This window comes from Salvelinus fontinalis, chromosome 34 (genome assembly GCF_029448725.1).
Source record: "Salvelinus fontinalis isolate EN_2023a chromosome 34, ASM2944872v1, whole genome shotgun sequence".
In the NCBI taxonomy this organism is placed as follows: domain Eukaryota; kingdom Metazoa; phylum Chordata; class Actinopteri; order Salmoniformes; family Salmonidae; genus Salvelinus; species Salvelinus fontinalis.
Window position 1 is genome coordinate 17,505,843 of NC_074698.1, and position 24,561 is coordinate 17,530,403.

A 24,561-nucleotide genomic window follows, 5' to 3' on the forward strand; every position below is an offset into this window, starting at 1 on the left:
TTACAGCTGTCAGCAACGGGTGTGGCTGAAATAGCCGAATCCACTAATTTAAAGGGGTGCCCAGATACTTTTGTATATAAAGTGTATGTGAATAATTCTGCCGGATGACATCATCAAAACTTTAAACATTTTAAAAACTGGGATTTTCAAACACTTTGAGATCTGCAGTGATTTGGGGAGCAAGAAAATAGAAACTAGTTGCAGGTTTTGAAATTCAAATTTTTTAAAAACTTTTAATGCTACCCTGTGTTGTCACAGAGAAGCATTTTTAAAGACTTTTCTTCCTATCTTTTTAACCACAAATCATAGAAACCCCTGTTTTCACATATACAGACACTGGTTTGGTGCTGGAGATTATGAATATAAGGTTGAAAAGTGGCGAAATTGCCCATTAATAACGCTGTTATAACAAAACATTTGTCAAACTCCTGCCAGATGTTTTGTTTGAACACTGTAAGATACTGTACTTTCACATTAGGCTACATTACTTGATCATAGGATGTTATAGTTACATGTCAACGTGTAAAGTTGGTTGTTAAATAAAATGGCTGCATTAATAGAATATCTAATTAGTTTCCACTAAGTTATTGGGTAGCACTCCCAGTTCCCTTTCACTGAACTGCTGTAATGAGGATACATGCAATCCTCTCGCGGACTCAAGACGCCCCGGGGCTGCGTCGACGCGGTTCAAGTCTATAAAGGTTGGCTGTGTAACCTTTTGGAGACTGGGTCTTGATCTTAGTGACGGACTTCTCATGCGGTTGCTCGTTTTATTTTCTTTCGGAGAGATTGAGTCACTCCTACGAATACATGACTTCACTATCAGCTCAGGTGAACCATTGTTGATAATAAGTAACATTCTCGTGCATGAATCTCTGAGTTTAAGGAACTTTTGAATTTCATGGTTCACAGTGAAATTATTTAATATCTGAAAACAAAAGGAATACATCTTCATTTGTTTCTATGGATTCACTGTTTGGTCAGGTAATATCATTATTACTTATTTCACACCATTAATGATCTTCTTGTAGCCTATGCTGCCGAACTAGCTATGAACATAAATAATAACCGTTTTGACAATGCACACAGATCCCTTTTAATTTGGACATGGCAAATTAAGTGAATAGAACATAAATCATTCAGGAAATTTACAATGATCAATTATTAGTATTTATTTTACAAAATGGGTAAAAGTAGGGGGAAATAATTGTTTGCCTGGTCAAACGTTACACTCCATGTACTTAGTCGTTACATACACTGTTCATGTTAATAAGGCTGTTTAGAAGAACCATACATGCTTTTTGTTTTACCAATAATGAGTGCACATGTATTGGGCTGAATTAGTATGATTTAATTTCGATTTTAAACCTGCAATTGTTTTCAACTCTCTCATTCATCAATGTCTTTGGGTGCGTTCGTAAATTGCCTCCAGTGTGTCAGAGTGGCTATGTGTCGTTCGTAAATTCAGAGTGTTATCTGATTGTCTGTTCATAAATGCAGAGGCTTCGCTCTCGGAGTGTTCAGAGCGTACACTGGACGCTCTGGCCGAGGAGTAGGGTTGATCCGAGCGTTCTGACCTCACGACAGCAGTCAAGCACCAAAGCTAACTGGCTTAAGTTGGCTAGCTTGCTTTCTACTTCCAGACAAAAATTAGAGAACACCTCACTCTGACCATTTTACTCGCCCTAGCAGAGTCGATTAGGCTGTTTTCGTGTTATCTAGAGCGTTAGTGACTGTAACTGTGCTGCTTGCAACAATTTAACATTTTTTTTTGCCGACGTTCACTAACACCGGTCATATTCAACGGATGTTGCACGTTCGTAAATTAATCAGTTATTCTGTGCTCTGGCACACTCAGACGAGAGTGCTCTGAAATCGGAGTAGATAGACAGAGTGAATTTACAAACGCACCCTTTGTTAGACATTTTTGTTTTAGATTAGAAAAGTCAACGGAACAAGGACTGCAAATGCACCCTACAAAACTGTAGAAGTCTATGTCATGTTTGGCAAGGCAGGTGCATTCCCTTTGTGTGTGTGTGTTTCTCTCTCATGAACAATGGTATGGTCTTTCTGCTACAAATTGCCATTGCTAGATCGATTCTGAGTAACTCATGAGAAAACACATTATACAGACTAGGCACAGTATCGTATTTTATGTATACCTCATTTTGGAAGAAGTATTGTGACTCTGTTCTGTTATTCTGTATTGAAGGGTGTGAAGAAGAAGGAAAAAAGTGATTTGATTGGCATCGTATAGCTACTGCATAGGGACTACGCCTATGGGTCTGCTATCATGATATAGCACCGTTCACAGAACGTGTGCTGTGTCACTATCAGACACGGTCAAGACTTGAAGGAGAACCTTTCACAAGAACTGTCTTGACTTGTCCTACATTCTCAGGTTGCAGAGTACCATGAGGGGGAAACGGTTTGGCATTTATCTACAATAGGCTATTTAAAGGACACTTGTTAGGTTTCCATTGAATGCCCGTCAATTGGCAACAAAATATTCTTAAATACGAATAAAAACAATAGCCTATGCGCATTTTCCCACCAGATATGAGTTCCATCAAATTCATTTGTTGGGGGAAAAGGCTGTGCGTGATGACATAGTGCACATTAAAACAATTTTTGCGGTTAAACTCCCATGTACCCGAATAAAAAATACAAGCTAAATGGGTTTCCATCGCATTTTCAACTCTACTAGTGGTTCGTCCCCCCCAAAATATAGCGAATGTGCCCACTCTTGTCTTGGTATGTGTGCTCTAGCGAACAGCTCACAGAAAGGCCTACAGTCTGGCTGGACTACCTACATGATGCAATTATTTATGGAGAAGAGCAAGATTATTTTTATTTGTCAAATGGCAGCCAAGCATCATGATCATGTCACCAAAATAAGATATTTATTGGAAAGGAGCATCAAGCTCATCACCGTGCACTTCACCATGTGAAGTTCATCATAATTAATTCCATGTGTAGCCTAATGAACTGTATGCTAACTGTCATAAAAAGGTTAGATGGAAACCTGGTTACTGTTCTTGAAATAGGCTATTGTAGACAAAGGCCAAACAGCTTCTCCCTCATGGTACTCTGCAACCTGAGAATGTAGGACAAGTCAAGACAGTTCTTATGAAAGGTGCTCCGTCAAGTCTTGACGTTCTGTGAAAGGTGCCCTATCATGATAGCAGACCCATAGGCAGTAGCATAATGATGACAATTGTGTGGTCCGACTCCGGAAAGCATACAGTTTATTAGGCTACACGTTAAATAAATGATGATGAACTTCATCGGATGGTGAAAGTGCAAGGTGATGAGCTTGATGCTCCTTTCCAATAAATATCCATGGTCTTATTCTGGTGACATGATGATCGATGCTTGTCTGCCGTTTGACAAATACAAATATTCTCGCTCTTTTGTCGATAATAATCTCACTGTATAGCTCAATATGTGCCCTGCACTCTTTTGGCGCGAACGAGCCAATGCCAGTGGTACCAGAGTGGTAGCTACTAGGGTTCCATCCAATAGGCAACCGATTTTCATGCGAATATTCTAAAATCTGCATATGCACATTTTCCCACAAGAGATGTGTGTCCATTAAATTTACTTTCTGCGGATGAAAGGCTGTCTGTGATGAAGAAGTGCACATAAAAATAACTTTTGCGGTTACATTCCCATATACCGAACACAAAATACAAGTTAAATGTGTTTCCTTCGCATGTTCAACTCTACTGATGGATGTCACAAAAAATGTTGAGTTATATAGCGAATGTGCACTCTGGTCTTGGCAAGTGCGCTCTAGCCAACAGTTTGCAGATAAAGTGCCGGTAGGCTATTTACATGATGAAATTATTTTGGACAAAAGAGCGAGATTATTTGTATTTGGCAAACGATAGCCAAGCACGATCATCATGTCACCAGAATAAGACTATCGATATTTATTGGAAAGGAACATCAAGCTCATCCCCTTCCACTTTCACCACCCTGTGAAGTTCATCATCTGTAGCCTAATAAACTGCATGCTTTACCGATTCCTAGTGGCAAGACATCACACCATATCATCGCGTGACTCCCAAGTTGATTTCGATATGATGGTTATTATATCATTATATTTACCAACTCAAAAAGTTACCAATTTATCTAGTTTATTTTGTTTTGTCCACATTTGGACATTTTAAGACACATTTTAAGCCATCAGGCCTGTCATGATATTTTTTATCCAACATATACAGTGCATTTGGAAAGTATTCAGACAGACCCCTTGACTTTTTTCACAATTTGTTTCTTTACAGTCTTATTCTAAAATAGATTAAATAGTTTCCCCCCCCTCCTAAATCTACACACGATACCCCATAGAGACAAAACAAAAACAGGTTTTTAGAAATTGCTGCAAATTTATTTAAAAAAGGGAGATATTACATTTACATAAGTATTAAGACATAAGTATTTCATCAAGAATCTCTCTGTATTTTGCTCCGTTTATCTTTACCTTGATCCAGACTAGTCTCCCAGTCCCTTCAACTGAAAAACATCCCCATATCATGATACTGCCACCACTGTGCTTCACCGTAGGGCTGGTGCCAGGTTTCCTCCAGCTGCTTGGTATTCAGGCCAAAGAGTTCAATCTTGGTTTCATCAGACCAGAGAATCTTGTTTCTCATGGTCTGAGAGTCTATAGGTGCCTTTTGACACTAGTGACTTCCGTCTGGCCACTCTACCATTAAGGCCTGATTGGTGGAGAGTTGCAGAGATGGTTGTCCTTCTGGAAGGTTCTCCCATCTCCACAGAGGAACTCTGGAGCGTCAGAGTGACGATAGAGTTCTTGGTCACCTCCCTGACCAAGGCTCTTCTCCCTCTATTGCTCAGTTTGACTAGGCAGCCAGCTCTAGTTCCAAGCTTCTTCCATTTTAGAATGATGGAGGCCACTGTGTTCTTGGGGACCTTCAATGCTACAGACATTTTTTGGTACCCTTCCCCAGATCTGTGCCTCGACACAATCCTGTCTCGGAGCTCTACGGACAATTCCTTCGACCTCATGGCTTGGTTTTTGCTCTAACATGCACTGTCAACTGTGTGACCTTACATAGACAGGTGTGTGCCTTTCCAAATCATGTCCATTCAATTGAATTTACCACAGGTGGACTCCAATCAAGTTGTAGAAATCAATGGAAACAGGGTGCACCTGAGCTCAATTTGAGTCTTATAGCAAAGGGTCTGAATACTTATGTAAATAAGGTATTTCTGTTTTTGTTTTTAAGAAGTTAGCAAAAATCCCTTTGTCATTATGGGATATTGTATATAGATTGATGAGGAACATTTTGTATTTAATCAATTTTAGAATAAGGCTGTAACGTAACAAAATGTGGAAAAAGTCAAGGGGTCTGAATATTTTCCGAATGCACCGTACTTTTCTCGCATAATAAGGTTGGATGGAAACCTGGTTTATGACGGGAAAAAATCCTTACATAATGTAGGATAAGATTTATTGTTGTTGGGTAATAACTGAATACTGAATGAGTTTTCATTTCACCAGTAAAATTGGTATTTATTCTGTATCGTAGGCTATTGGTTACTTCGCAAGTTTGATTATGGTAGTTCTTTATATTAGTGAGGTTAGGAGTTCTTCCTGGTCAACCGGTCAGTATATTAATCATAACACCTTTCCTATTTTCAGTGCCCTCCCACTCTGAGGACCCCGATGACTCCCAGAGGCCAGTGATGTTGGCCATGCAGCACTACAACTCCTCAGGCCTGGCTGCCCCCCATCTCCTCCCCAACCAGACCTGGGGGGTGGAGAGGGTGCCGGCCATGGCCTGGAGGGCAAACATCACCACAGAGAGGCCCAGTAACCCCACGGCAGCCGGCCTCTCCATGACCCTAGGCATCCTGTCCAACATCGTGGCCCTGGTCATCCTGGCAAAAGCTTACGCCCGCCTGCGCCGCCGCTCCAAGGCCACCTTCCTGCTCTTCGCCAGCTCCCTGGTGGCCACAGACTTTGCCGGCCACGTCATCCCCGGTGCCCTGGTGTTGAGGCTGTACTCAGCTAGGGCTGCGACTGAGCCCTTAGCTCGCGCTGCCACCGATGCCCCCTGCCAGTTCCTAGGAGGTAGCATGGTGTTCTTCGGCTTGTGCCCATTGTTCCTGGGCTGTGCCATGGCTGCTGAGCGCTGCCTGGGTGTCACACAGCCCCTGCTCCATGCCTCACTGGTCACCACAGCTCGCACCAAGATGGCACTGGCTCTCATCTGGCTGCTGGCTCTGTTTGTGGCCCTCCTGCCCTTCTTCAGGCTGGGGGCCTACACCTACCAGTACCCTTGGACCTGGTGCTTCATCAGGGTCCTGGGAGAGACTCAGGAGACGGACGTGGCCTTTGTAATGCTGTTCTCTGGACTGGGCCTGGCCTCTCTGACTGTGGCCCTAGTGTGTAATACCATCAGTGGGGTCACGCTGGTGCTTGCCAGACTGCGTAAGAAGTGTAAGACCTGCTACCGTCGCTCAGCCAAGTCCCATGACATTGAGATGGTGGCCCAGCTGGTGGGCATTATGATCACTTCTTGCATCTGCTGGAGCCCCCTGCTGGTGAGTTGGAAAAGTTCAGTTCACTGAAACACAATTCTGCATGAATCAGGGTAGGGGTCAAAACTGTCTTTATTGTGTTCCATTCGGGATTTAAGGTTTCTTTTCAATAATTAACATTGAAATTCAGCGCTACAGCATGATTGAAAGGCAATGCTCCCACGTTAGCGGCTACTACATTCACGGTAAACGCTTCATATGTCTGCTCAATCGGAAAATCCCACATGAAAAAAGACTAGTATACTATGATATAAATCAGGGCTCTCCAACACTGTTCCTGGAAAGCTGCCTTCCTGTAGGTTTTTGCTCCAATCCCAATCTAGCACACCTGATTCTAATAAGTAGCTGGTTGATAAACTGAATCAGGTTAGTTACAACTGGTGTTGGAGTGAAAACCGACGGGAGTGTCGCTCTCCAGGAGCTGGGTTGGCGAGCCCTGGTTTAAATACTATAGTATTCACTGTAGTGTTTTTGCAGACTTCACTGTAGCACTTTTTGTTTTATTATCTTTGACATAGAGGCTTTCTCCTTCATGAAACCTACTAAATGAGCACAATTTCCATAACCTGTTGGTAAATCAGCCAGCCTGAAATCTTAACAGATAATTCAGCACTTCTGCAATTTTCTATTACCTGTAGGGAACATAATATCTTCTATACTTGGCATGTAGGTTTCTCACTTATGGGTGGCACAAATTGGGATTGGGGAGGGGAATGGGCAGGGTATATGCAAATTAAATACTGTCGTCTTTACTATAGTAAAAAAGGTTTGTGTTTGTGCGGACTGTAGTGTTTTTGCGGACATTACTGTAGTATTTACTACAATGTTCTTTTGCGGATCATACTGTAATATTAACTGTAGTATTCTACAGTATACCACAACATTCTATAGTAAGTACTACACATGATTGAGGGATACTACCGTGCGTCCCTGTAGTGTTCTACAGTATACTACAGTTTACTATAGAATTCTATAGTAAACTGTAGTAATTTTTCATGCCAGTTTCATTTACACTTCTATTGCACTTCAGCGATACAGATTGAATAGAGCCCTTAATCTTCATTCACTGAGATACTGAAATGTATTTGACTTCAACTATGGAAAAGAGAGTTAGAGTTCAATAACCTGAAATGATCCGAGTCATCACCTACCAATGACCTGTGATAGGAATGACATGCTCTTCTGAATGTTCATGCATCCCATTCTCAGGCTGTGTGAAAGTGCAATGGTGGTTTACCATCAAATAAGAATGTTGTACATCCAATCTTCATGTAATCCTTATAAATAATAGTAATGTTCATAATTGCTTGTTGCTCGGAGGAATATTAATATCCAAGATATTCTGACCTATAATTGTTTATTTATTTTTCAATTGAACCCTTATTTTACCAGGTAAGTTGACTGAGAACACATTCTGATTTATAGCAACGACCTGGAGAAAAGTGACAGGGGAGAAGAGGGGGCATGAATGAGCCAGTTGGAAGCTTGAGAGACAAGCCAGTAGTGAGATGCAGAGTGGTAAAAGCATAAAATAATATTGTAAAAATGCTCAGCTAACAAAGGTAATTCATCCTCTCAGTAAATCTCCAAGATATTCTTCCCCATAAACAAAAGGCGTGAAATAATATAGAAAATCTCTGCTAACAATCCAGTAATATTTCATCCTCTTTTTGTTTACCTTCTGAAATAGACACTTTCCAGTTCCCAGTCATAAACACTATGATTCAGAATACTGCACCTAAAACAGATGGATAGACATGGTGCACTGCACCAAGGGTATAAATGAATAGTCATGGTGGGCCCTTGCATTGACTAGATGGAATAAATTCTAAATGATTTAAGGGGATGCCATTATGAAGGGCTTGAATAACACTGCCCTTGCTGGGTATCACCCTATTTCAGATTGGGTGACATTGAGAATGTTTGTCACGCCCTGACCATAGAGAGCCCTCGGTTCTCCATGGTGTTTAGGTCAGAGCATGACTAGGGGGGTGTTCTAGTCATTTATTTTCTATGTTGCTGGTTTGTATGGTTCCCAATTAGAGGCAGCTGGTAATCGTTGCCTCTAATTGGGGATCATATTTAGGAAGCCCTTTCTCCCACCTGCTTTGTGGAATATTGTTTTGTTGAGTGCTGATGTGCGCGGTGTTCTTCACTTTCGTTATATGTTTATTGTTTTTGTTCTAGTTTCACGGTGATAAATATGTGGAACCCAACACACGCTGCGCCTTGGTCCTTCATTCATAACGATCGTGACAGAATATCGAAACAACGCAGGACCAAGCAGCGTGTTAAGGAGTTTTGGACATGGGAGGAAATCATGGGAGGATGTGCGACCACATCCTCCCGCTGTGGAAGGACAGCGTTGGGGACCGCGGCCACAAAAACCCCAAGATTTTTTTGGGGGGTGGTCGGCGGAGCAGCGGAGAGTGCAAGAGCCTGAATGGCAGACGGTCGAAGAATTCAATGAGGGATGCCGGAGAGAGGTGGAGGCGAGGAGTAGGCTTCAGCGCAGGCGTGCTGAAGAGCATGTCATCAGTCCAGTGCCATCTGTGCCGGCTCCACGCACCAGGCCACTACTGCGCCTCCCCAGCCCGGTATGTCCTGTGCCGGTTCCTCGCACTCGCCATGAAGAGTGTGTCTTCAGTCCGCTGCCACAGAAACCCCAAGATTCTTGGGGGGGGCACATGCAGCTGGCGGCTGAGCAGAGGTAAGAGCCAGAGACCGTCAGGGGGGCGATGGAGAAGTTGGGGGAGAGAGAGAGGAGAGAGATGTTGGTCAGGTGTGTTCTGCACCACATTCAACCTGAAGAGCCTGTCAGCAGTCTGGTGAAACCTGTGCCGGCTCCACGCATCTGGCCTCCAGTGCGCCTCCCAAGCCCGGTACGTCCTGTACCGGCTCCCCGCACTCGCCCTGAAGTGCGTGTCACCAGTCCGGTGCCACCTGTGCCGGCTCCACGCACCAGGCCTCCAGTGCGCCTCCCCAGCCCGGTACGTTCTGTGCCGGCTCCCCGCACCCGCCCTGATCGGTGTCATCAGTCCGGTGCAACCTGCGCCGATGCCCAGTCCAGGCACGGTGTCCAGTCCTGCTCCATGGCAGGAGCCTTCCTCTGCGCCGGTGCCCAGTCCAGGCACGGCGGCCAACCCAGCTCCATGGCCGGAGCTCTCCTCTGCGCCGGTGCCCAGTCTGGGCGCGGCGTCCAACCCAGCTCCATGGCCGGATCCGTGGTCGGGGCGGGGGCTACGACCCGTACCGGAGCCGCCACCGACACTAGTCATCCCCCCTACCCTCCCCATTTGGTTTCAGGTTTTGCGGCCGGAGTCCGCACCTTTGGGGGGGTACTGTCACGCCCTGACCATAGAGAGCTCTCGGTTCTTCCCATTAATGTCAGTAGTTGACCTGTTGATTTACACAATATTGCACAAAAGTTGGGCCCAAGTATAATTACTGATGTGTGAACTAAATAGGAACAGCTTAGCATTCATTTTTACTGTTGGGGAGATGTGAGAACCATTAGAGGCATTGTTTGTGTTTAAAATCTCTTAATAAGCTGTGGCCAATTGTTATAAAAATTGTAAATAAAATTTATCAGGCTACAATTTTGATTTTAGAGCCTGTGATTTCTAACATCAGTAAAACTATTCATAGGAAGACGTTGTGAAGATGCATTTTGACTGCTCCATTTATGATTTTTTTTGTTAATATGTGGCATTCTACAGTGTTAGGTAATGTAGATAAATTACTAGCAGTGTATGCAGATTGATGCAAATATATATATACACCAGCGGAACATATCTATATCCTGCACAACCACTGTAAAACTAACCTAGGTATCTGTGTTCCTTGCAGATCTTTGGCCTGATGTCAGTCACATGGTCCTACAGCGGTTCCATAGGCAGTGACCAGGACACATACAGGAGGTTGATGGTGATGGGCGTCCGGCTGGCCTCCTGGAACCAGATCCTGGACCCCTGGGTCTACATCCTGCTGCGCCGGGCCGTGCTGAGGAAGATCTACCGCATCACCAAGAGCCGGGCCAGCTTCAAGAACAGCACCTTCCGCCATTGGGACATCAGCTCCTTCCAGAACTCTGAGAAAATCAACACTGTCAACAGGATCTGAGGGAGAAGAAAAGACACGGACAGAAAAAAACATCTTATCAAAGTCCTTTGTTGTTCTTGGTGCTTTATTTACCACCCAACCCAACATGCTGGATTGAGGAGAAGACATCCAGCGGTAGAATCTAACAGCAGTGTTGGTGTATCACACAAAAGGAAATGCCTATTGCCTATAAGACCTATATTCCTTTATTGAGAACTGTGTGGGTCTGCCTGACTGTGAAAGTCTATGGGGTTTGGGATTGAAATCATCACCCTCCAGATCTTGGATCTCTTTCAGATTGATTTGATTGGCCAGTAAGACCTGCTTTTGACTGACTGTTGTGGACAAGTTTTTTATCCTTTTATGGGAAACAGACAAGCCAGACTATACTCAAACAAATGAAATGTCATAAACGGATTTATAACAGAAAAATCTGACTAAGTAAGGACAGTATGCCTCACCTGGATACTGGAGACATAGCACAGATAATTCTGCCCAAGCAAAACGGTTTGTTGTAAAAGTGTCTGGTAGGTGACGCAACATGAGTCTTTCTCTGTGTACATAACAGTACATGAAATTAAGCTGCCTATAAGATCTCAACAACAAACATCTCAAATTATGTGTGTGTGCGTGTGTGTGTGTTACTGTCAGTGTTTTTTGGAGTTCAGACTTTGTATGTTTGTTTGTGGAAATGTCAAAGTGCACTTTGACACGTCATGAAGTCAGTGGCTCTATGCCAAAGCAAAGTAAAGGCTGTGCTTTTACCTGTGCTTGAAGATGTGAACGACATACAGTATGTGTCAAACTTGTAATGCTATTAATGTGTGAATTGTGTGTATGTATTTATTGCTTATATTGTTTCCCCAATTGTCTGGGGAACTAAATGAAGCTAAGTGTTGCAAAAGCTATAGAATTTAATGTTGTCTAATAAAGTTTATGTTGCCTGTTACCACGTCCCCACAGGAGGTCTTTTGCCTTTTGATAGGCCGTCATTGTAAATAATAATTTGTTCTTAACTGACGTGCCTAGTTAAATAAAAATAAATAAACCACAAAATGGCCTGTCAGGGTCATAGCACCATGGTGCTAATCCCAGGAGAGAACAGAGGTGTGGAAAATGTCCTCTGACTGGGGAAGTAGAACAGAAATTATCTCAGTATAGGTATGAATTGATCCAAGTTTTCATTACTCCATCAATTGCAATGGTTGTAATGAATGTTAATTATTACTGAGTAAAGTGGTCTGTAATGGCTCACATTGATGAACTACCACAAATAATGTCCTACATTCAACGCCTTACAATTACATACATGTTCTCTGGGGTTTATGGAATTCTACATCACAGAGTTTCTCCTTAAAATGCAGAAACACAAAGGAATTTTCAAACAACAGTTTGTCACACCAGGCCAAATCACCCCCCTCCCCCTCTATGAATGAACCATTTGGTCCAGTACAATCCTTGGAACAGACTTTTATTTTCCCATTCTAATCGCCACTGACAAGCAGCACCCGGCTGGACACAAGTCATTAGGCACTAGAATGCTTATGATATTCATTAAGCCAATCAACATGGAGGTAAATTGAGATGCCTACTGCTTTCAGAGACATATTTAGACTTTGGCAAGCAAATCGGGGGAATACATACAGTACATGTGACAAGAAAGCCAAGGATAGCGCACAACTGAACTCTCAGTCTGACTGTATATTATGATGTACTGTGGTTCATTTCAAGAGGCAAAGTGAATATCAGAGCAGCAAGCATTTATACCTTACTATGGGAGAACGGCCCCCATTCAATAGCAGCTGTCTGTAAAACCCTGCATCTTGATTGCAGGAGTTGTCCTCATACGCAATAGACTCTTCATTATACTACAGTGACACCTAGTTAATTTTGGGTGGAGAGCAATAGCATAGATATCACATTCACAAGAGCTGCAGAGAAATCCAGAAAAATACAACAAACGTTCCTATAGTCTCCTAATCTACATTTTATCTTCATCGTGGAAATGCATATTTATTAGTTCCAATGACTGTTCCGGAAGCACCAGCATACTTGCTAATCTGATTCTAGGCCCATTTATCTGTCTATGATATGAAAACAACAAGCAGTCTATTAACGGCTCAAGGTTTAGGTTTGCTTGTATGGTAGTAGGTAACAGTACAAAATACATTGACACAAGTACACAAATGGAGTCTTAGATCTTTGCTCCTTTCTAAAGTGCAACAGTGCTTTCACAGAATTAGATATGTTGTTGACAGTTACACAAAACCGACAAAAAACGATTACAAACAATGCTTCTCCATGAAAGAAAAGAACACTTAGCCACTGCATTCAAACATAAACAGTAAATATTTTAGAAACACAAATATAATGAACAAAAAATATAAACGCAACATTGAAAGTGTTGGTCCCATGTTTCATGAGCGGAAATAAAAGATCACAGAAATGTTCCATATGCACAAAAAGCTTATTTCTCTCAAATGTTGTGCACAAATTTGTTTACATCCCTGTTAGTGAGTGTTTCTCCTTCGCCAAGATAATACATCCACCTGACAGGTCTGGAAAATCAAGAAGCTGATTAAACAGCATGATCATCATGATCATGATCAGCCACGAACTCAGGTCCTGTATGTACCTAACTGACCCGCTCTGCCCATTCATCACCATTTACCCGTTGTTGTCTTAGCTCTCCTGATCAACACCTGTGATTTCTTTATGCCTCTCTCTAATGTCAATATACCTTGTCTACTGCTGTCCTGGCAAGTTTCTATTGTTTTATTTCACTGTAGAGCCCTCAGTCCTGCTCAAAATGCCTTAGATAGCTCTTTCGTCCCACCCCACACACATGCGGAGACCTCATCTACATTAGTTGATGCCTCCAGAGACGAAACCTCTGTCATCATCACGCAACGCATAGGTTTACCTCCACTGTACTCACATCCTACCATACCCTTGTCTGTACATTATGCCTTGAATCTATTCTACCACGCCCAGAAATCTGCTCCTTTTATTCTCTGTCCCCAACTCACTAGACGACCAGTTTTTATAGCCTTTAGCCGTACCCTTATCCTACTCCTCCTCTGTTCCTCTGGTGATGTAGAGGTTAACCCAGGCCCTGCAGCCCCTAGTTCCACTCCTATTCCCCAGGCACTATCATTTGTTGACTTCTGTAACTGTAAAAGCCTTGGTTACATACATGTTAACATCAGAAGCCTCCTCCCTAAGTTATTGTTTTCACTGCTTTAGCACACTCCGCCAACCCTGATGTCCTAGCCGTGTCTAAAGCCTGGCTTAGGAATAGACGGCGTAGCAGTGTAGACGTCTTTGTCCTGTCGTGTCCCTTGTATATATCTTTTTACATCTTTTTCTTCGCATATCTTTTAAAAATACTTTCTTAAACCTCAACTTCTAAATACTCTCCTGCAACCCGCCTCACCCAATGTGGCGTGGATCTGCTTTTTTCTAAAGTATTTCTATTTACTTCTGATCTGGAATCCATCTACTGAAGATAGCCAGCTAACTGCCTACCAGCTATCAGTTAGCAAACCATTGCTAGCGGTCATCAGCTAACCTTTAGCTCGGAAAGCTCTCGCTAGTTCGAACAACGTGACTAAAACCAGAGCATAACGGACCTATTTCTCTCCATATCCCCGGATTCCTACCGCAAACTCTGAACATTTTCATCTGGATCTTCGCAACTAGCTAACTACAATCCCGGGTGACCACTCCTGGCTAGCGTTTCCATCCCGGAGCAGGCACCGGAGCAGGCACCAATTAGCCTGAAGCTAATTGGCTAGGGCTCCTGTGCTACCACTGAAGCCCACTCCTGGGCTACAAGACCCGGACCCATTTACTGCCGGTAGGGAGCACGGAACCCCGCCTATCCTCTACGACTGGAATACCGACATAATCTGCCCGGGGACTCCAACAGGCCCCTCAGGCGTGACGCCCGCTGAAGGCCCATTCTGCTAACCTACTAGGCCTGTTAGCTACCTAGAGCTACCTGGAACCCTACTAATTCCACGACTGGTCTATCGACGTCACCGCACGAAGAGGCAAAAACAGACTTCTCCCCCATCGCGACGTCCCCCAAAGGCTAACTTGCCTGCCCCGGTCTGCTAACTGCTAGCTTATCTTGCAGCTAGCGCAGCCAGGAAGCTAGCACCAGTTAGCAAACACAATTCTACAATTCACAACCTCTCTTTCGCCATCGCTATCCGGCTTGGATTCTCTGTCGACACGACCACGTCTGGTTTGCAGACGTGCCCTCAACCGGTGCCCTCAACCGGCCTCCGTCTGAGCAGACCACCCCCCCGGGCTACTAACTTTAAACGCGTGCTAACTTAGTGGAGGCCTCACTACTCCATCTACGGCTGCCCCCTGGACACTATGATCACTTGGCTACATAGCTGATGCCTGCTTGACTGTCCATTAATTCACGGTACTCCATTCTGTTTATTCGTGTTTTATCTGTCGGCTCTGTGCCTTAACTCAGGATCTGTGTGTAGTTAATCCGACCCTCTCTGCCCAGTCGTCGCCATTTTTACCTTCTGTTGCTGTGTTAGCTGACTAGCTGCTGTTATCTCACCTGCTGTTTTAGCTAGCTCTCCCAATCATGACCTGCAATCACTTTATGCCTTATTGTATGTCTCTCTCAAATATCAATATGCCTTGCATACTGTTGTTCAGGCTAGTTATCATTGTTTTGGTTTGCAACGGACCCCGTAGTTCCACTCTCCGTACCTCTGATACCTCCTTTGTCCCACCCCCCACACATGCGGTGACCTCACCCATTGAGACCAGCATGTCCAGAGATACAACCTCTCTTATCATCACCCAGTGCCTGGGCTTGCCTCCGCTGTACCCGTGCCCCACCATACCCTGGTCTGCACATTATGCCCAGAATCTATTCTACCACGCCCATAAATCTGCTCCTTTTATTCCTTGTCCCCAACGCTCTAGGCGACCAGTTTTGATAGCCTTTAGCCGCACCCTCATCCTACTACTACTCTGTTCCTCGGGTGATGTGGAGGTAAACCCAGGCCCTGCATGTCACCAGTCACCCTCATTTGTTGACTTCTGTGATCGAAAAAGCCTTGGCCTCATGCATGTCAACATCAGAAGCCTCCTCCCTAAGTTTGCCTTACTCACCGCTTTAGCACACTCTGCCAACCCTGATGTCCTTGCCGTGTCTGAATCCTGGCTTAGGAAGGCCACCAAAAACTCTGAGATTTCCATACCCAACTATAACACTTTCCGTCAAGATAGAACTGCCAAAGGGGGAGGAGTTGCAATCTACTGCAGAGATAGCCTGCAAAGTTCTGTCATACTTTCCAAGTCTATGCCCAAACAGTTCGAACTTCTAATTTTAAAAATTAATCTCTCCAGAAATAAGTCTCTCACTGTTGCCGCCTGCTACCGACCCCCCTCAGCTCCCAGCTGTGCCCTGGACACCATCTGTGAATTGATCGCTCCTCATCTATCTTCAGAGTTTGTTCTGTTAGGTGACCTAAACTGGGATATGCTTAACACCCCGGCAGTCCTACAATCTAAGCTTGATGCCCTCAATCTCACACAAATCATCAAGGAACCCACCAGGTACAACCCTAAATCCGTAAACATGGGCACCCTAATAGACATTATCCTGACCAACTTGCCCTCCAAATACACCTCTGCTGTCTTCAATCAAGATCTCAGCGATCACTGCCTCATTGCCTGTATCCGCCACGGGTCCACGGTCAAACGACCACCCCTCATCACTGTCAAACGCTCCCTGAAACACTTCTGCGAGCAGGCCTTTCTAATCGACCTGGCCCGGGTACCCTGGAAGGATATTGACCTCATCCCGTCAGTTGAGGATGCCTGGTCATTCTTTAAAAGTTACTTCCTCACCATATTAGACAAGCATGCTCCGTTCAAAAAATGCAGAACCAAGAACAGATATAGCCCTTGGTTCACTCCAGACCTGACTGATCTCGACCAGCACAAAAACATCCTGTGGCGAACTGCAATAGCATCGAAGAGCCCCCGTGATATGCAACTGTTCAGGGAAGTCAGGAACCAATACACGCAGTCAGTCAGGAAAGCAAAGGCCAGCTTTTTCAAGCAGAAATTTGCATCCTGTAGCTCTAACTCCAAAAAGTTCTGGGATACTGTAAAGTCCATGGAAAACAAGAGCACCTCCTCCCAGCTGCCCACTGCACTGAGGCTAGATAACACGGTCACCACTGATAAGTCCGTGATAATCGAAAACTTCAACAAACATTTCTCAATGGCTGGCCATGCCTTCCACCTGGCGACTCCAACCTTGGCCAACAGCCCCGCCCCCCCTGCTGCTACTCGCCCAAGCCTCCCCAGCTTCTCCTTTACCCATATCCAGATAGCAGATGTTCTGAAAGAGCTGGAAAACCTGGACCCATACAAATCAGCTGGGCTTGACAATCTGGACCCCCTATTTCTGAAACTGTCCGCCGCCATTGTCGCACCCCCTATTACCAGCCTGTTCAACCTCTCCTTCGTATCATCTGAGATCCCCAAGGATTGGAAAGCTGCCGCTGTCATCCCCCTCTTCAAAGGGGGAGACACCCTGGACCCAAACTGTTACAGACCTATATCCATCCTGCCCTGCCTAGCTAAGGTCTTCGAAAGCCAAGTCAACAAACAGATCACTGACCATCTCGAATCCCACCGTACCTTCTCCGCTGTGCAATCCGGTTTCCGAGCCGGTCACGGGTGCACCTCAGCCACGCTCAAGGTACTAAACGATATCATAACCGCCATCGATAAAAGACATTACTGTGCAGCCGTCTTCATCGACCTGGCCAAGGCTTTCGACTCTGTCAATCACCATATTCTTATCGGCAGACTCAATAGCCTCGGTTTTTCTAATGACTGCCTTGCCTGGTTCACCAACTACTTTGCAGACAGAGTTCAGTGTGTCAAATCGGAGGGCATGTTGTCCGGTCCTCTGGCAGTCTCTATGGGGGTACCACAGGGTTCAATTCTCGGGCCGACTCTTTTCTCTGTATACATCAATGATGTTGCTCTTGCTGCGGGCGATTCCCTGATCCACCTCTACGCAGACGACACCATTCTGTATACTTCCGGCCCTTCCCTGGACACTGTGCTATCTAACCTCCAAACGAGCTTCAATGCCATACAACACTCCTTCCGTGGCCTCCAACTGTTCTTAAACGCTAGTAAAACCAAATGCATGCTTTTCAACCGCTCGCTGCCTGCACCCGCACGCCCAACTAGCATCACCACCCTGGACGGTTCCGACCTAGAATATGTGGACATCTATAAGTACCTAGGTGTGTGGCTAGACTGCAAACTCTCCTTCCAGACTCATATCAAACATCTCCAATCCAAAATCAAATCTAGAGTCGGCTTTCTATTCCGGAACAAAGCCTCCTTCACTCACGCCGCCAAACGTACCCTAGTAAAACTGACTATCCTACCGATCCTCGACTTCGGCGATGTCATCTACAAAATAGCTTCCAATACTCTACTCAGCAAACTGGATGCAGTTTATCACAGTGCCATCCGTTTTGTTACTAAAGCACCTTATACGACCCACCACTGCGACCTGTATGCCCTAGTCGGCTGGGCCTCGCTACATGTTCGTCGTCAGACCCACTGGCTCCAGGTCATCTACAAGGCTATGCTAGGTAAAGTGCCGCCTTATCTCAGTTCACTGGTCACGATGGCTACACCCACCCGTAGCACGCGCTCCAGCAGGTGTATCTCACTGATCATCCCTAAAGCCAAAACCTCATTTGGACGCCTTTCCTTCCAGTTCTCTGCTGCCTGCGACTGGAACGAATTGCAAAAATCTCTGAAGTTGGAGACTTTTATCTCCCTCAACAACTTTAAAAATCTGCTATCCGAGCAGCTAACCGATCGCTGCAGCTGTACATAGTCCATCTGTAAACTACCCACCCAATTTACCTACCTCACCCCCATACTGTTTTTATTTATTTACTTTTCTGCTCTTTTGCACACCAGTATCTCTTCTTGCACATGATCATCTGATGATTTATCACTCCAGTGTTAATCTGCTAAATTGTAATTATTCGATTTATTGCCTACCTCATGCCTTTTGCACACATTGTATATAGATTCTCTTTTTTCTACCATGTTATTGACTTGTCTATTGTTTACTCCATGTGTAACTCTGTGTTGTTGTCTGTTCACACTGCTATGCTTTATCTTGGCCAGGTCGCAGTTGCAAATGAGAACTTGTTCTCAACTAGCCTACCTGGTTAAATAAAGGTGAAATAAAAAATAAAATAAAAAATACCACCAAAAATTCTGAAATTTCCATCCCCAACTACAATATTTTCCTCCAAGATAGAACTACCAAAGGGGGTGGAGTTACAATCCACTGCAGAGACAGCCTGCAGAGTTCTGTCATACTATCTAGGTCTGTGCCCTTTTAAAAATTCACCTTTCCAGAAATAAGTCACTCACTGTTGCCGCTTGTTACAGACCCCCCTCAGCCCCCAGCTGTGCCCTGGACACCATACGTGAATTAATTGCCCCCCATTTATCTTCAGAGTTTGTGCTATTAGGTAACCTAAACTGGGATATGCTTAACACCCCAGCCTTCCTACAATCTAAGCTAAATGCCCTCAATCTCACCCAAATTATCATGGAACCTACCAGGTACAACCCCAAATCCGTAAACACGGGGACCCTCATAGATATCATCCTGACCAACCTGCCCTCTAAATACACCTCTGCTGTCTTCAACCAGGATCTCAGCAATCACTGCCTCATTGCCTGCGTCCGTAATGGGTCCGCGGTCAAACAACCACCCCTCATCACTATCAAACGCTCCCTAAAATTCTTCAACAAGCAGGCCTTTATAATCAACCTGGCCCGGGTATCCTGGAAGGATATTGAACGCATTCCGTCAGTAGAGGATGCCTGGTTATTCTTTAAAAGTAATTTCCTCACCATCTTAAACAAGCATGCCCCATTAAAAAAAATGTTGAACCAGGAACAGATATAGCCCTTGGTTCACTCCAGGCCTGACTGCCCTTGACCAGCACAAAAACGTCCTGTGGCGTACTGCATTAGCATCGAATAGCAACTTTTCAGGGAAGTTAGGAACCAATATACACAGGCTGTTAGGAAATTTCAAACAGAAATTTCCATCCTGTAGCACAAACTCCAAAAAGTTCTGGGACACTGTAAAGTCAATGGAGAATAGGAGCACCTCCTCCAAGTTGCTCACTGTACTGAGGCTAGGAAACACTGTCACCACCGATAAATCCACGATAATTGAGAATTTAAATAAGCATTTTTCTACGGATGGCCATGCTTTCCACCTGGCTACCCCTACCCAGGTCAACAGCTCTGCACCCCCCACAGCAACTTGTCCAAGCCTCTCCCATTTCTCCTTCACCCAAATTCAGATAGCTGATGTTCTGAAAGAGCTGCAAAATCTGGACCCCTACAAATCAGCTGGGCTAGACAATCTGGACCCTCTCTTTCTAAAATTATCCGCCGCAATTGTTGCAACCCCTATCACTAGCCTGTTCAACGTCTCTTTCGTATCGTCTGAGATCCCCAAAGATTGGAAAGCTGCCGCGGTCATCCCCCTCTTTAAAGGGGGAGACACTCTAGACCACAACTGCTATAGACCTATATCTATCCTGCCCTGCTTTTCTAAGGTCTTTGAAAGCGAAGTTAACAAACAGATCACTGACCATTTCGAATCGCACCGTACCTTCTCCGCTATGCAATCTGGTTTCAGAGCTGGTCATGGGTGCACCTCAGCCACACTCAAGGTCCTAAACGATAGCATAACCACCATCGATAAAAGACATTACTGTGCAGCCGTATTCATCGACCTGGTCAAGGCTTTCGATTCTGTCAATCACCACATTCTTATTGGCAGACTCAACAGCCTTATTTCTCAAATGACTGCCTCGCCTGGTTCACCAACTACATCTCAGACAGAGTTCAGTGTGTCAAATCGGAGGGCCTGTTGTCCAGACCTCTGGTAGTCTCTATGGGGGTGCCACAAGGTTCCATTCTCATGCCGACTTCTCTGTGTACATCAATGATGTCGCTCTTGCTGCTCGTGATTCTCTGATCCACCTCTACGCAGATGACACCATAATGTGTACTTCTGGCCCTTCTTTGGTCACTGTGTTAACTAACTTCCAAACGAGCTTCAATGCCATACAACTCTCCTTCCGTGGCCTCCAACTGCTCTTAAATACAAGTAAAACTTCAACCGATCGCTGCCCGCACCTGCCCGCCCGTCTAACATCACCACTCTGGACTATTCTGATTTAGAAAATGTGGACAACTAGAAATCCCTAGGTGACTGGTTAGACTGTAAACTCTCCTTCCAGACTCACATTAAGCATCTCCAATCCAAAATTAAATCTAGAATCAGCTTCCTATTTCACAACAAAGCCTCCTTCACTCATGCTGCCAAACATACCTTCGTAAAACTGACTATGCTACCGATCCTTGACTTCCACGATGTCATTTACAAAATAGCCTCCAACACTCTACTCAACAAATTGGATGCAGTCTATCACAGTGCCATCCGTTTTGTCACCAAAGCCCCATATACTACCCACCACTGCGACCTGTATGCTCTCGTTGGCTGGCCCTCGCTTCATACTCGTTGCCAAACCTACTGGCTCCAGGTCATCTATAAGTCTTTGCTAGGTAAAGCCCCGCCTTATCTCAACTCACTGGTCACCATAGCAGCACCCACCCGTAGCACGTGCTCCAGCAGGTATATTTCACTGATCACCCCCAAAGCCAATTCCTCGTTTGGCCGCCTTTCCTTACAGTTCTGCTGCCAATGGCTGGAACGAATTGCAAAAATCACTGAAGCGGGAGACGCATTTCTCCCTCACTAACTTTAAGCATCAGCTGTCAGAGCAGCTTACAGATCACAGCACCTGTACATAGCCCATCTGTAAAAAGCCCACCCAACTACCTCATCCCCCATATTGTTATTTTTATTTTTTTTCTCCTTTGCACCCCAGTATCTCTACTTGCACATTCATCTTCTGCACATCTATCACTCCAGTGTGTAATTGCTAAATTGTCATTATTTTTCCACTATGGTCCATTTATTGCCTCACCTCCCTCATCTTACCTCATTTGCACACACTGTATATGGATTTTTCTATTGTGTTATTGACTGTACGTTTGTTTATTCCATGTGTAACTCTGTGTTGTTGTTTGTGTCGCACTGCTTTGCTTTTTCTTAGTCAGGTCGCAGTTGTAAATGAGAACTTGTTCTCAACTGGCCTACCTGGTTAAATAAAGGTTAAATAAATAAATGACACAGGTGCAGCTTGTGCTGGGCACAATAAAAGGCCTCTCTAACACGTGCAGTTTTGTAACACAACACAATGCCACAGATGTCTCAAGTTTTGAGGGAGCGTGGAATTGGCATGTTGACTGCAGGAATGTCCTCCAGAGCTGTTGCCAGAAAATGTAATGTTTATTTCTCTACCATAAACCAGCCGCCTCCAACTTCATTTCAGAGAATTTGGCAGTATGTCCAACCGGCTTCACAACCGCATACCACGTCTATGGCGTCGTGTGGGTGACACAGAGTGCCCCATGCTAGCGGTGGCGTTATAGTATGGGGAGGCATAAGGTATGGACAACCAACACAATTGCATTTTATCGATAGCAATTTGCACAGAGATACCGTGACAAGATCCTGAGGTCCATTGTCATCAAATCAAATTGTATTGGTCACATACACATATTTATCAGATGTTATTGCGGGTGTAGCGAAATGCTTGTGTTCCTAGCTCCAACAGTGCAGTAATTTCTAACAATTCACAACAATACACATAAATCTAAAGTAAAAGAATGGAGTTAAGAAATATATAAATATTAAGACTAGCAATGTCGGAGTGGCATTGACTAAAATATGGTAGAATAGAATACAGTATATACAGTGGGGAGAACAAGTATTTGATACACTGACGATTTTGCAGGTTTTCCTACTTACAAAGCATGTAGAGGTCTGTAATTTGTATCATACTGTCTGTCAACTGATTTAACTTGTAATATATGCTGGCTCCTTTCCTGTTTCAAAGTTGTTACGGGGAACGTATATATTTCCCAAATTGACCTTCTCCTGTAACATACAGTATATATATGTAACACATGTAAGCCCTTTATTATTCCAGTTACTTCACTTCAACTGTGAGAGACGGAATCTAAAACAAAAATCCAGAAAATCACATTGTATGATTTTTAAGTAATTAATTTGCATTTTATTGAGGTGAGGGATCAGCCCAGAACTACACGGCAGGACCTGGTCAATGACCTGAAGAGAGCTGGGACCACAGTCTCAAAGAAAACCATTAGTAACACACTACGCCGTCATGGATTAAAATCCTGCAGCGCATGCAAGGTCCCCCTGCTCAAGCCAGCGCATGTCCAGGCCCGTCTGAAGTTTGCCAATGACCATCTGGATGATCCGGAGGAGGAATGGGAGAAGGTCATGTGGTCTAATGAGACAAAAATAGAGCTTTTTGGTCTAAACTCCACTCGCCGTGTTTGGAGGAAGAAGAAGGATGAGTACAACCCCAAGAACACCATCCCAACCATGAAGCATGGAGGTGGAAACATCATTCTTTGGGGATGCTTTTCTGCAAAGGGGACAGGACGACTGCACCGTATTGAGGGGAGGATGGATGGGGCCATGTATCGCAAGATCTTGGCCAACAACCTCCTTCCCCCAGTAAGAGCATTGAAGATGGATCGTGGCTGGGTCTTCCAGCATGACAACGACCCGAAACACACAGCCAGGGCAACTAAGGAGTGGCTCCGTAAGAAGCATCTCAAGGTCCTGGAGTGGCCTAGCCAGTCTCGAGACCTGAACCCAATAGAAAATCTTGGAGGGAGCTGAAAGTCCGTATTGCCCAGCGACAGCCCCAAAACCTGAAGGATCTGGAGAAGGTCTGTATGAAGGAGTGGGCCAAAATCCCTGCTGCAGTGTGTGCAAACCTGGTCAAGAACTACAGGAAACGTATGATCTCTGTAATTGCAAACAAAGGTTTCTGTACCAAATATTAAGTTCTGCTTTTCTGATGTATCAAATACTTATGTCATGCAATAAAATGCAAATGAATTACCTAAAAATCATACAATGTGATTTTCTGGATTTTTTTTTAGATTCCGTCTCTCACAGTTGAAGTGTACATATGATAAATATTACAGACCTCTACATGCTTTGTAAGTAGGAAAACCTGCAAAATCGTCAGTGTATCAAATATTTGTTCTCCCCACTGTACATATGAAATTAGTAAAGCAGTACGTAAACCGTAAAGCAGTGTGTCATGCCATTCGTCCGCCGCCATCATCTCATGTTTCAAAATGATAATGCACAGCCCCATGTCGCAAGGATCTGTACACTATTCCTGGAAGCTGAACATTTCCCAGTTCTTCCATGGTCTGCATACTCACCACACATTGAGCATGTTTAAGGATGCTCTGGATCGACGTGTACAGCAGCATATTCCATTTCCCGCCAATATCCAGCAACTTCTCACAGCTATTGAAGAGGAGAGAGACAACATTCCACAGGCCACAATCAACAGCATGATCAACTCTATGCATGAGCCAAACGGTGGTCACACCTAGATACTGACTGGTTTTCAGACCCACGCAACTACCTTTTTTTTAAGGTATCTGTGACCAACAGATGCACATCTGTTTTCCCAGTCATGTGAAATCCATAGATTAGGGCCTAATGAATTAATTTAAATTGACTGATTTCCTTATATGAACTGTAACACAGTAAAATATTTCAAATTGTTGCATGTTGCGTTCATATTTTTGTTCAGGTAACTTTAAGTCACCTTAATGGAGTGCGGTTGAAAA

General features: G+C 44.4%; 1 protein-coding gene across 1 annotated transcript; it reads left to right on the forward strand.

Moving 5' to 3' along the window:
- The first annotated feature begins 637 nt into the window (after positions 1-637).
- On the forward strand, positions 638-11,623 carry LOC129833355 (prostaglandin E2 receptor EP1 subtype-like). The gene is made up of 3 exons (XM_055897894.1): positions 638-984; positions 5,672-6,576; positions 10,423-11,623. The coding sequence occupies exons 2-3, from the start codon at positions 5,716-5,718 to the stop codon at positions 10,693-10,695; spliced, it is 1,134 nt and encodes a 377-aa protein (XP_055753869.1). The 5' UTR covers positions 638-984; positions 5,672-5,715; the 3' UTR covers positions 10,696-11,623.
- Positions 11,624-24,561: the final 12,938 nt, after the last annotated feature.